The 14,166-nt window shown below is 44.7% G+C and overlaps 1 protein-coding gene across 3 annotated transcripts in view; it reads left to right on the plus strand.

The window, feature by feature from the left end:
- The window catches only part of LOC308460294 (uncharacterized protein), a 111,777-nt gene that overhangs the window by 52,862 nt on the left and 44,749 nt on the right, over positions 1-14,166 (plus strand). For all 3 annotated transcript variants that reach the window (XM_080976438.1, XM_080976439.1, XM_080976440.1), the window contains 7 exons: positions 2,023-2,166; positions 3,660-3,731; positions 5,256-5,399; positions 6,969-7,040; positions 10,121-10,261; positions 11,717-11,788; positions 13,098-13,241. In XM_080976438.1, coding sequence (XP_080832564.1) covers positions 2,023-2,166; positions 3,660-3,731; positions 5,256-5,399; positions 6,969-7,040; positions 10,121-10,261; positions 11,717-11,788; positions 13,098-13,241 — 789 coding nt within the window. The remainder of the gene's footprint in view (positions 1-2,022; positions 2,167-3,659; positions 3,732-5,255; positions 5,400-6,968; positions 7,041-10,120; positions 10,262-11,716; positions 11,789-13,097; positions 13,242-14,166) is intronic.

Below are 14,166 nucleotides of genomic sequence, written 5' to 3' on the forward strand. Positions count from 1 at the left end.
GCACAGAAAACAATATCTTGATTGCCCACAAATATGTCAGTGCATCTGAAAATGTTGAGCGAATGTGCAGATGTGGGAAGGGGTTAAGTAGCACCTCGGCTCACGTTACCCTCGGGTAACGTAAACTTCGGGTTGCGAAAGCGGCAAACCAGGAAGTGTTTCACTGCATGCGCATGCGCAGAGGCGGTCTACCGCCGTGTGCTCATGCACAGAAGCAGTCCCTCTGGTTGCAGAAACCTCAGGATCTGACCGGAGCTCCGGAACGGATCCCGTCCACAATCGGAGGTGCCAGAAGGGTACATTTTTAAGGTTTTACAGCCTATATTCAATTCCAACTACCGTATTTTTCGCTCTATAAGACGCACCAGACCACAAGACGCACCTAGTTTTTGGAGGAGGAAAACAAGAAAAAAAATATTCTGAATCTCAGAAGCCAGAACAGCAAGAGGGATCGCTGTGCAGCGAAAGCAGTGATCCCTCTTGTTGTTCTGGCTTCTGGGGTAGCTGCGCAGCCTGCATTCGCTCCATAAGACGCACACACATTTTCCCTTACTTTTTAGGAGGGAAAAGTGAGTCTTATAGAGCAAAAAATACGGTATTTTCTTTGCTATGTGTTTTTTGGTGATAAATCTCAGCTGGGGCTCTCTCATCCAAAGAGTGTTTGCCCCCAGATTGGGTCTTGGCTTCCGGGATTCTAACATTTACAACAGAAGGGGTGTCATCCCTTGCCCCTATTGTTATCTTACCGTAGATTCATGTACCGGTAACTTTATTGTAATAATCAGTGTGCAGAAGTAGAAATACATGCTTCTGAGAAATTGTGACATGTGGTCTGATGCATGGAAGGGGTGTGTGGGTGTGTTGAGACTGGCTCTTCCATTCTTCCATCCTCCGTATCCCCATACGGGCTCCTCCAGGGTGATACAGGCATGCTCTGTCATAGGGTTGCACCGTGCGGCTTGCAACCGCTGGTCTTTTCAGGTGCGTTTCTCCCCTCTCGGCTTTTCCACCACCTCTGCCCCTGTGAGGTCAGTCTTCCCTGCATCTCACAATTACTTTATCGCCCCTGGTGAGTTCCATCATTGACCATCCCCTCTTGTTTGCTCAAATGGGGGTTAATGCCAGCTGTTCGCCTTTCAAGGATGTGTCCCCTCCCGGTTCTCGCTGCCTAAAATCAGCCTGTTGCAAATCATCTTACGGTTGTCTCCGGACTGCCGCTGGTGAAATAGGAACGAGTGTAAAAATGAACACTCTTGATCCTTATTATTGAGGGGAAGTGTGTGGAACAGGTCTCGGTGTTTCGATTTCTGGGAATGGAGTTGAGAGACGACCTAACCTGGGGAGAAAACAGCAAAGACCTGATGAAGAGAGCACAGCAGAGGTTATATTTTCAGAGAATCCTCCAGAAAAACCATGTCTCAAAGGACCTGTTGATGGCATTTTACCACTGCACTGTGGAGAGCTTATTAACTTATGGTCTGTGTGTGTGGTTTGGGAGCTGCACGGCCAGGGAAAAAACAATGCTATCCAGGGTTGTAAAGACTGCAGAGAGAATAATTGGGTGCACTCTTCCCAACTTAGATCAAATCTATGCTGCCAGGTGCCATAAGAAAGCGGCAGAGATAGCGCAGGATAGTGCGCACCCCGGAAATGATCTCTTTCAGCTTCTGCCTTCTGGAAGAAGGTATAGGGTTATAAAGGCCAGGACTAGCTGCCTGAGAAACAGTTTCTACGCAAATGCAATTCTGGTTCTAAATGCAGCATAAGGGGTCTCTATAGTATAGTGTATTTTTTAGTATAGTGTATTTTATAGTATATTATAGTGTATTTTAAAATGGGGGTTCAGAGTTTTTAGGGATTTTTATAGTATAGTATAGTGTATTTAAAAATGGGGTTTCAGAGTTTTTAGGGGTTTTTGAATGTTTTATTAGTTTTTCAATTTCATTGCTCTGTATGGGACAATGACAATAAAGATATCGTATATCGTATATATCGTATATCGTATGTCCTTTGCTCTGCCAGCTTTAAAGAAGGCTTTTGACGCAATCAGCGAGCTCTGCAAACAGAAGATCAAGAAGGAAGAGTTGCCAGTTGCCCTGGAAATCCTGGGCATCCGGCTATCAGCCGAGGAACTTCAGCTAGCTCTGACATCTGTCTCCATTGATGGTGAGATTTTAATTAATTTTCTATATTTGCCCAAAAGCCTCCATGACATCTTTCATAACAGTGCAACCAACGTGGTTGTATTTCCTTGTTTCTCCGGCTAATATCCTAGGGTTCTATCTCCATTTAATCTTCTCCCTTTAAACTTAAGAAACTGAGCGCAGGGTAGGACTCCGTGAAGGGGGCAAGGGCACGCAAATAGGAGTGGACTAGGTTGCCAAAACCTACAACAGAGAGCACTATTGGCAGAGGGCCCAGTAAGTAGCTTAAGAGTCTCTGATGCTCCAGAATTGCTGCAGCTGAGCAGGTGTGGAAAGGAGACCACATGTGAGTTCAGATACAAGTTTAATAAGTAAACTGTTGCAGGAAGGACAACACCTGTATTGCACCATCTAAGGGTCCTTCTAGGGGACGCGGGTGGCGCTGTGGGTTAAACCACAGAGCCTTGGCTTTGCCGATCAGAAGGTCGGTGGTTCGAATCCCCGCGACGGGGTGAGCTCCCATTGCTCGGTCCCTGCTCCTGCCCACCTAGCAGTTTGAAAGCACGTCAAAGTGCAAGTAGATAAATAGGTACCGCTCCGGCGGGAAGGTAAACGGCGTTTCCGTGCGCTGCTCTGGTTTGCCAGAAGCAGCTTAGTCATGCTGGCCACATGACCCGGAAGCTGTACACCGGCTCCCTCGGCCAATAAAGCGAGATGAGCGCCGCAACCCCAGAGTCAGTCACGACTGGACCTAATGGTCAGTGGTCCCTTTACCTTTACCTTTAAGCATCCTTCTAGACTGGCTCTCTCACCATTCAGCCTGCCATAATCATGGGAATTTTGCTAGCACAAACAGCACCTCCCTTTGGGTAGGGCGCATCAGTTTTCTCCAGGGGCCAGTGTCCTCATTGCATAGAGCATCACTTTGCCACTGGGATTCCCGGCATCTTCAGTGGGAACAGCACACACAGCTTCAATTTCCAGCTGCAAATGCTTGGACGTCACTCCAGTCCTTGGTGGGGAAAGGTCATCTTCTGGGGGCTGGGAACTTCTGCGGTCACCATTGTTGCCTGGCCGTTGGCATATTTCCTTTCGCCTTTCAGAAGGGTAGCAGGTGGCTTTTCGGTATTTAGAACGCATGCGAAAGCTTTCCTCGCTTTCAGCGTGAACACAGGGATGTTCCTCGTGCACCTTTAGTAATGTATTTAGATGTTTTATGTACAGCTTCTCTCACTCCCCCGCCAAAGGCTGTTGGAAATCCACATATATATTTTTTAATTTTAATGGTGGGGCAATTTACAAAAAAAAAATAAATTAAAAAATTAAGCCATGAGCTGATGTGTGGTTGAAGGGGCCGTATCCCCTTTCGTGACAAATAATAATAATAATAATAATAATAATAATTTATTATTTGTACCCCGCCCTTCTGGCTGGTTTCAGCCAAATGGCACCTTTCCTATGTGATCACTTGTTTATTTGTCTGTTTGTTCCCCATTTTCTCTCAATCTGTTGAAGGTTCAGGGAGACTGGATGGGATCGAATTCCTGAAGGTTTGGTTCAATTCCCCACACTTTTTTGAATTCATAGGTAAGCATTTGGAAAGCTGGGAAAAGTGAACTTAGGCCTGAGCTCCATGGAGGTTGGCAGGCTGTGATTGCGCTGCCATCGGCAGGGCAGGTGACAAACAAGTGGGGAATGAGGAGAGAAGAGCCTTGGCTCTGTCAGTTTACTGCTCTTTCCTCCTCATCCCTTCGCTTCCCATTCAGCAACAGTGATTGAATGGCCCTGTTTCTCAGCCTCTGCTCCACACTCAGCCAGTGTGGTGTAGTGGTTAAGAGCGGTAGTCTCATAATCTGGGGAACCGGGTTTGCGTCTCGGCTCCTCCACATGCAGCTGCTGGGTGACCTTGGGCCAGTCACACTTCTCTGAAGTCTCTCAGCCCCACTCACCTCACAGAGTGTTTGTTGTGGGGGAGGAAGGGAAAGGAGAATGTTAGCTGCTTTGAGACTCCTTAAAGGGAGTGAAAGGCGGGATATCAAATCCAAACTCTTCTTCTTCTTCTTCCGCACAATGCAGTGAGTGATCTGAGCCTAGAGTCAGAGGAGAAAATTCAGAGGGTTTTGTTTTGTTTTTTGCATTTAATGAGAAACTCCCAAACTTCTTCAGCCAATATCCAAGCCGAAACACCGCGATCCAAAATGTGCACTTCTCTCAATTTTTTGATGCCGTTCTTCAACTGAACCTATGTACAAAATGGGGGGTATAATAGGGGGAAATGTGCTCTTTTTTTGTGTAAAAGTTATTTTAAACATTTTTTTCAGTTCATTATATATAATTTCCCAGAATGCTTTTATTACCTTACACGTCCACCACATATGATAAATGGTCCCTTCTTTTTCTTTACATTTCCAACAGATATTTGTACCCCTCTTACACATTTTTGCCAACTTACTAGGGGTTAAATGTTGGGATACTGCCAGGGAGACAAAGGCCATCATGCCTCCAGGCTGTCTCCCGGTCTCTGGTGGAAACAGTATCAGTCAATTAGCGACACGAGCCTCAGAAATAGCTGTCCACATTCCAGGACTCGTGCACGCCCTTTTCGCAGAGTTTCCACAACGAAAGATGCACCCAGGAGAGCATATTTTACAGATTTATTCAGCGTTGGTCAGAACAAAGGAAAAACATGACTACCTGCTTCGGTGTCGAGGCAACAGAGAGAAACAAAAGCTATATACAAAACAGAAACTTCCTGTGAGCAGGAAGTACGCAGGCTTGCGACACACAACAGCCTGCTCCCTTTTTAAGGTGGAACGGAAATATCCTAACATTAAATACCAACAGTGCATCATTTTCCTATAATTTTCTTTCAACGTACAGCATGCCGTGAATTTCAAATCCGTTCTCCATAACTTCTCAAAATGCTGACAGATTTTCATGAGGATTTTTTAAATTACAAAATGGCAAACTCGTGCAGAAATGTGGCGAGTTGAACTACTCAGTACGGTGAATAAGGGGACTGATGGCAGCCCTTCCTTCCTTCCTTCCTTCCTTCCTTCCTTCCTTCCTTCCTTCCTCCCTCCCTCCCTCCCCATTCATGTCCTCCTCCAGCACTGCGGGATGCCATAAAGCATGTTGAAAGCATCAGAAACAAGAAGATGACAGTTCAACAGCTGGAGGGAAGTCTGGGTGGCCTGGGACTGTACTTGCCCAATAAAACTTTCAACGATATAGTCAAATCAGTCAAAACTGACGGTAAGAAAGATTTACCTGTTGTCTGTCCTCTAAGCCCCTCTCTGTTCCTAGACAGTTGACACAGGCATTGCCTGGGCCTCACAAAGATTAATGAAGAAGCTTTCACAAGATAACATGAGGGAAAGCTGCATATTGTTTAGGGATGAATGGGTGGGTGGGTGGATGGGTGGATCAATCAATCAATCAATCAGTCAATCACTGAATACCTTTATATTTATCTAGTCACAGGCCAGTTCCAACTTGTTGATGAATAATGATCACATTATGGCTTTGATGCTGTTTAACATAATCATACATTTGAAAGGGATGCGGGTGGTGCTGTGGTCTAAACCACTGAACCTCTTGGGCTTGCCAATCAGAAGACTGGCGGTTTGAAAGCACACCACTGCAAGTAGATAAATAGGTATCGCTGTGGCAGGAAGGTAAACAGCGTTTCCATGCGCTCTGCTTTCCGTCACGGTGTCCCATTGCGCCAGAAGCTGTTTAGTCATGCAGGCCACATGACCTGGAAAACTGACTGTGGACAAAGGCCAGCTCCCTCGGCCTGAAAAGCAAGATGAGCGCCACAACCCCAGAGTTGTGTGCAATTGGACTTAACTGTCCAGGGGTTCTTTTTACCTTTTACATTTGAAAGGTACCGGTGGAAAAGCAGTGGCCAAAGCAGGGCTTATTCCACAATTCTATGTAAGAACATTTTAGTATTCGGAATTCATTTTTCTAAAAAACAAAACATAAAAACAACCCTGCACATTTTTAGCTCATGTGCTTGCAGAGACAAGCTTGAAACTTGTGTGGTGTCGTTTCTGGAGTCTCAGAAGCCAGCAAGGTGTGAGGAGAAAAGCAGTGTGAAATAAAAACTGGAATATGCCACTCTTGAATCTGTCATCTGCTCAGGATGGGCAGTTGATTCAAAAATCACTCTCTAAGGTGCACCAAAGGTTTGAAGGCAAAAAGAAAGGATTTTGGATTGGATTCTCTCCCCTCCCCCCCCCCATTAGTTTACCTTTAGCTTCCTAGTAGTAGAGAAAATAGAACATCTCTCCCACAATGCAGTCAGATTCTCTTTAATTTTGCAATACAGTCGTACCTTGGTTTTCGAACAGCTTAGTTCTCGAACATTTTGGCTCCCAAACGTCGCAAAGCCGGAAGTGAGTGTTCCGGTTTGCAAACTATTTTTGGAAGCCGAACGTCCAACAGGGCGTCCGATTGGCTGCAGGAATCAGAAGCCGCGCTTTGGTTTCCGAACGTTTTGGAAGTCAGACAGACTTCCGGAACGGATTCCGTTCGACTTCCAAGGTATGAGTGTACAGGGATTCTTCTGCCTACAAAATCAACCCAGTCATGGTCTTCCTGCACACAATGGGCAGAGTGGGAGGTGGAGGAATTTAAAACTTAAAACTAATAGTGCCATCTCAGTGTGATTTTTCATCTTTTGCTAGCCATTGAGTATGGATTCTGGCTTTAGCTGCATGATGCAAGAAAGGACCTAAATCTCATGCAATGTACTTTCTTTATCCCAATATTTTCCTTGCACGTTAAACTAAAAAAAAGTGTTTCCCCCCTCTCCAGAGAATGAGCAGATCTATTTCAAAGACTTTTTGTTAGGATTGGGTGAAACGGAGGATTTCACTGAACTGGAAGGTAAGTTCAGTGCTCTTTTCTAGACTTCTTTGGTGAAACGGATACATACTGTATTTTTCGCTCCATAGGACGCACTTTTTCTCCTCCAAAAATGAAAGGGAAATGTGTGTGCGTCCTATGGGGCGAATGCAGGCTTTCGCTGAAGCCTGGAGAGCGAGAGGCATCGGTGCTCACCGACCCCTCTCGCTCTCCAGGCTTCAGGAAGCTATCCGCAAGCCTTGCAAGCCCAGTGGGAGTTCCCGCGGGCTCACAAGGCTTGCAGGCAGCAGCCTGCAGCCCCGGCGAGTGTCTGCAAGCCTTGCGCGCCCGGCAGGAGGTCCCGCCGAGCGTGCGAGGCTTGGGGCGGCAGCCTGTCGCCCGAAGCACGGGGAGCCCTCCGGAGGGCTCCCCGTGCTTTGGGTGAGGTCTGCAAGCCTCGCGCGCCCGGTGGGAGGTCCCGCCGAGCGCGCGAGGCTTGGGGCGGTAGCCCGAAGCACGCGGAGCCCTCCGGAGGGTGCCCTGTGCTTCTTGCAGGTGTGCACAAGGCTTGGGGCGGCAGCCGCGGCGGGGGGGGGATAATTTTTTTTTATTCATTTCCCCCCCCAAAAAACGAGGTGCGTCCTATGGGCTGGTGCGCCCTATAGAACGAAAAATACGGTATATCAAATGTCCTTATTTGAGATGTAAATTTGAGCACCATTTACCCCAGCCATCCTCTTCTCTTACTTCCTGCTTCAGATTTCCTCCCCAGATGCCTTCTTGCATCTCTATCTATCTATCTATCTATCTATCTATCTCTGTCCTTTTCAAGTTCATACATTTCACTAATTTTATACATTTCACTAATTTTACAATCATTCTGCCATTTCAAAACTTGACTTCCTTCCCCCTCTTTCTGCGGTTCCTTAAATTTGTTTTTAATATCTTCTGCATATCCAAATTAACTTAATTTACTCCTTTACTTCTTTAAATATATACTCTTATGAAACTGCAGGTTATGACAATAATCCTGCCAATGTTTTCATCTGTTTATAATTTATCTGTAAATATTCAACAAACCTTTCCATTCTTATATATATATAAAAATTGTTATCTTGATTTCTTATTTTTATTCTTTCTTATTCTTATTCTTCTGGTAAGCTTTTGCCATTTCTGCATATTCCATAAGTTTCTGTATCCATTCTTCCTTTGCTGGGACTTCTGCCTCTTTCCATTTTGGAGCAAGTAACATTCTTGCTGCTGTTTTAGCATACAAAAATAATCTTTCTCACCACTTTCACTCTTTTTCTCTCCCCCCTGTTGCCTCCTTCAGCCTTGAAAGCACATAATGAAGTATGAGATTGGGGGAAGATTTGGATTAGCAGCTGCATAGGAGGAAGGGGAATAGGAAAGCCAGACATGGTTGTTATATGATAAATAACGCAGAAATTCAATATTTTTAAGGAAAACATAACAGAAGGGGAGCAAAGCATGTTCATACTGCAGTCAAGACAAGTTGAAAGTAGGGATGCTTGAGGATTTTGTTTGGTCTGCATTTTTATTAATGCTTCCTGGACTAACATGCAGAATACTTGTCCTTTGGGGGGAGAGGTATTTTGGTTTTCATTTCTCAATATAGTTCTCGGCTCAAAAAAAGTTCATGGTCAAAAATTCACATTTTAGGGTAAAATGCACAGGGCGGGGGAATGTATTTTCATCCAGGTTTATTCAAAGCGGAATTATGCATAAATGGGAGGGATCAGAAACTGAGATCCAGCGCCAAGGGCCTTCTGGCGGTTCCCTCACTGCAAGAAGCCAAGTTACAGGAAACCAGGCAGAGGGCCTTCTCAGTAGTGGCACCCGCCCTGTGGAATGCCCTCCCATCAGATGTCAAATAAGTTTTTAATGACTGATGTTTTAATGTATTTTTAATCTTTGTTGGAAGCCGCCCAGAGTTGCTGGGGAAACCCAGCCAGATGGGTGGGGTATAAATTATGATGATGATGATGATGAATGAATGTGTGCTAAACTGGGAAAGACCAATAATAGACTGACCCACCCCTCGCAGGATGATGTCCAAGCAGCCCTCCATATTGTGGATGACAGGGTCAGGCTAGATACATTTGTACTGTAATTGTGTACATTTCTAAATTAAGAAGGAAAAGATACCACTTTGACTTCCTGAAGTGTGCACAAGCCTCCATTCAGAGGAATCAATATGATCCACAACAATCCAATCCAATGTTTAACATTATGCTCCCCACACGTGATCTGAAATCTAGGGAAGCAGGGGAGTGAGGCAGTTATTCTCCTTCACTTGGAAGGACAATACAAATGGCTGGGTCATCATATGGTTACACACACATTGTGGTAGACTCCCTGCAGGTAGTAAATACCTGCAGTTCTCTGTATGCATACAGTCTTAGCTTAATTATGGGTAGTCCATCTTTGCTTAGAGTACTGCCAGCTTGCATTTCATGTGAAATTTGGCCAGGTGTAGTCATTTATTGGGACACGGGTGGCGCTGTGATCTAAACCACGGAGCCTAGGGCTTGCCAATTGGAAGGTCAGCAGTTCAAATCCCCGTGACGGGGTGAGCTCCCATTGTTTGGTCCCAGCTCCTGCCAACCTAGCAGTTCAAAAGCACATCAAGTACAAGTAGATAAATAGGTACCACTCTGGCGGGAAGGTAAACGGCGTTTCCATGTGCTGCTCTGGTTCGCCAGAAGTGGTTTAGTCCTGCTGGCCACATGACCTGGAAGCTGTGTACAGACAAACACCGGCTCCCTCGGCCAGTAAAGCAAGATGAGCGCCACAACCCCAGAGTCGTCCGCGACTGGACCTAATGGTCAGGGGTACCTTTACCTTTATCTTTTTAGGCTTTTCTTAATGCATTTGGCGTGAATGTGCATATCGTTTGGTAGTCCTTACTCTTTAACATGCCACGTGACTCTTGTTTTTACTGCAGCAGGCTAACAACAAGGCAACTTCTCTAGAACTTCCCACTTTTCTGTCGCCCCCTAGGGGTAGCAGAAGGAATAGATGTGTGGGCATAGGCCCATCCAGGTGTGCTGGCCTCTGTTGTTGGCACTGGACTGGAACTTAGTCTTGCTTCTCTCCAGCCTTACAGCGCGCTGCCACCATCATCGACATAGGGAACAATGGCTGGATGCAACCAAAGGAGCTGCAGTCCACTCTGGATACTTTGGGCATCTACTTGAAACATGAAGAGTTCCAGGAAATTGCAAAGGAGCTCATGAATGGTGAGTTTTGTGGGCAAGGGGAAACTGAGCATGAGTTTTGGTTTTGCATGCTCAGTCTCTGCTACACAACGGAGAAAAAACGATGTCTATGGCAGGCTGAGCCAGATAGCTATTCATGTTCTTCTTCATAAAAAAAAACCCCTCCCTTCCAAAAGAAGTAGTAATATCTAGGATTGAGGCAAGACGTGCGGACTTGCTTAGCCAAATCAAACCATCCTAGCAATGATTAAGGAGGCTATGGAACAGGGGTAGAAGATGTTCTCCCATTCCGAGTGAGTGTTCAGGCCACTCTCCTGAAGAGGTGTTTCCTGCTGCACCAGAAAATCATGGCCACAATATTTTTAATAATAGTAATAATGATGATGATGATGATGATTTATTTATACCCCGCCCATCTGGCTGAGTTTCCCCAGCCACTCTGGGCAGCTCCCAATCAAGTGGGCAATACAGCATTAAATATAAAAAACTTCCCTAAACAGGGCTGCCTTCAGATGTCTTTTAAAAATAGGATAGCTGCTTATTTCCTTGACATCTGATGGGAGGGCATTCCACAGGGTGGGTGCCACTACCGAGAAGGCCCTCTATCTGGTTCCCTGGAACCTCACTTTTCGCAATGAGGGAACCGCCAGAAGGCCCTCGGTGCTGGACCTCAGTGTCTGGGCAGAACGATGGGGGTGGAAACACTCCTTTAGGTATACAGGACCGAGGCTGTTTAGGGCTTTAAAGGTCAGCACCAACACTTTGAATTGTGCTCAGAGCCGATGCACGTCTCCACCGCAGATTTAAAACTGGTTTCGAATTTAAAATTCAAAAACTGGTTTTATGTTATTAGGTTTTGCTTTTCAGCCCCACCCCCTAAAATGGTGAGCGCTGATAAGTTTTTCTCCTTTTCTTTTTGAGACCCTATTTCATTTGCCCCCTTGGCTTGGGGCAATTACAGTTAAACAGTTTTGAAAGGAATTTATACGTGGAGTGGACTTTTCCCAAGACCATACTAAATGCCAGTGTGACCCTTTTCTAATGGAAGGAGCCAACGTTTTGGCTACTGCAGCTTATAAAATACTGTTGATTTGAAAAAAATCCTTTAAAATTTCTACCCTGTTTGTCTTGCAATCGTGTTGGGTTACCCATTCTAGAATTGAGTTCCCCATTCTATATACTGGGGAACTGGAACAGAGAGATACTCACTCGCTCACAATGAATTCGGGCAGGGTCACAATTCTGAGGTGGGAAAAGGGCAGGTTCATAGGCCAGGTGATATGTTCCTCATAAGCAGGAAACCGTTGCAGACTGAGGGAGAAATCAACTGCTCTGAATATTATCGGCCTTCAATCTCTGCCTGCTCCAGGAGCAGACAGGATCCTGACTCTTAGCAACTCAACATCTTCTTGCTTTTTAATGGCCCTGTTCTTCTGTCGCTCAATTGTTTTGTCCTGTTTCATCTTTTCCTTTCAGACGAAGGGATTGTAAACGTCAAGGACTGCTTGATAACTCTGTCCAAGAGGCAACGCTTCAAGGACTCTTTGGGTGAGCGTCTTAACAAAAAGGGCATAGATTTAGGAGAGGGTGTGAGGTTGGTGCTTGCGATGGGTAAGCCTCAGTTTGAAACTGTGCTCAATAAGCTGAGCTGTTCCTGACCGCCACCGCCACCTCCGCAAAGAAAGGAAAGAAAATTAGCTTGGTTTTTATTCTGAGTCCAGTTCAGAAAGCATCAGGAGAATAACAGTGTCACAGTCCCTTCCCTTTTCTACTGCGAGACCTCCAGACCCCTTTATGTGGCTTCTGCTATGGCAGCAGTGACTGCTTCTGCTGCAAATTATTATTATTATTATTATTATTATTATTATTATTATTATTAATACCCCGCCCTCCCCAGCCAAGACTGGGCACAGGGCGGCTAACACCAAATATAAAAACAATTGATCAGAAAACAGCTTAAAAACAAAATTAAAATACAACATTAAAACATTAAAATGCAGCCTCATTTCAGTGGAAGTCAATCAAAAACTTTTTGGAGGATAAAAACATCAAGTCTTCACCAAGGCTAACTATCCAGACTGGTCCTACATGGGTCAGATAAAAGCCAGGGAAGTCCCCAAATAGGAGTTCCAACACAGAAGGAAAAAGGAAAAAAGAAAGAGGGGGAGGGAATCAAATTGATTCTGATGCAGCTGTAAACATATTGCCCAGGGACTTTAGTTTCTAGGATGTCAAATATATTGAAAGCCCTACATTTCTAAGAGTCCTTCACTCTGGGGGTGCTGCTGTAGCAACATTCCAAGTTGAAATACAAACTTTGTTGTGACTTCAGCAATAGGCTCAAACTGTGGAAATGGCATCTTGCTGTATGGAAAACGTGGCAATATACGGTTGTTGACTATCACTTGCATGTATGAAAGGGTAAACCTGAGTCAGAAATGAGCTCAAGGTATCATGGGAGGAACTCAACAGGCTCCTAGCATCTTTGCCACTTCTTTCTCTCTCTCTTTCTGCCTTCCTGCAAGAATCCAGTAGCTTCATGGCTCCCAGCTCAACAAAACTACAAATGGGTAAACTCCCTAACTAGGAAATTTACACAGCCCGAATATTCTAGCCTAAGTATTTCCATGTGGAACACTTGTTTCAGATGGGTGTGGGCAGGTATAAGATGTAAACAAGACTTAAAGGTGCCTGGTGCAACCAGTCATTGTGCAAACTGCTAGGAAAAAGTTAGAATCTCTTCCAAACCTCTCTCCAACAGAAAACAGATTTTCATCACGAGACTAGTATCCCTGTGAAATACTTGTTTCATTTCCTATGAGCACAGTAATTCCATATTTGATCTTTCTTCCGGCAGCACTTCAGTCTGCTGTTGTGAACTTCAGCAAGATCAGAGGTGAGAAAGTTGACGTCAGAGACTTGGAGTCCATTATGGAAGGTCTGGGTATTAACTTGAGCAACACTGAGTTCCAGAATGCCTTAAAAGCCATCCCTGTAGATGGTAAGTACTAAAGTTGTCTTCATTCCTGGTCCCCGTAAGGCAAAGCCTTGGTGGTAGGAGGACGTCAAGCTTAGATATGAAAATGATGTACCATTGACAAGAATCGACCAAATATGGATTTCTAGAGGCCTGGCACCTAAGGTCAGAAAAGTGGAAATCTGCCCAAAGACCTGTTCCGACCATAATGCAGTAAAGATGGATATGACACTACTACCAACTGGATCCTTTAGATGGAAGATGAATGACAATTTGTTCAGAGATCAGGAAATTACCAAGAAGGCCCAAAAAGTTTTGAAGGATTACTTTGAGATAAATATGAATACTACGGTGGAAAAAAGAATCGTCTGGGACGCAAGTAAAGCTGTAATGAGGGGATTCTTGATACAACAGAATGCAGTAAAGAAAAGAACACAAAATGAGAAAAAAGATAAGATCTTGGATAAAATAAAAGAATTAGAGAAGAAGTTAAGAGTGAATCCAAAGTCACAGCCAACTCTGAGAGAAATTAAACTTTATCAAACACAATATTCTAAACTGATAAACCAGGAAATTGAATGGAAGGTTAAACTAATGAAACAAAAAACGTTTGAGTCGGCGAATAAATGTGGAAAACTGCTAGCTTGGCAGTTGAAGAGAAGACAAAGATTAAATACGGTTACAAACTTAGAGGTTGAAGGAAAAAACATTCAGAATCCAGTGGACATTAGAAAGTGTTTCCAGAGATACTTCAAAAAACTATACACCCAAGGGCCGCAAGACGAAGTTGAGATTAAACAATTTTTGGCAAAAAATGGACTATCCAAATTGTCACAAGAAAATAGGACAATCCTGAATTCTAAAATAACACGACAGGAGATTGAACAAGCCATTCAGAACATGCAACTCGGCAAATCTCCAGGGCCAGATGGGCTGACCTCCAAGTACT

This window comes from Podarcis pityusensis (genome assembly GCF_964106645.2).
Source record: "Podarcis pityusensis genome assembly, chromosome: 13".
Lineage (NCBI taxonomy): Eukaryota > Metazoa > Chordata > Lepidosauria > Squamata > Lacertidae > Podarcis > Podarcis pityusensis.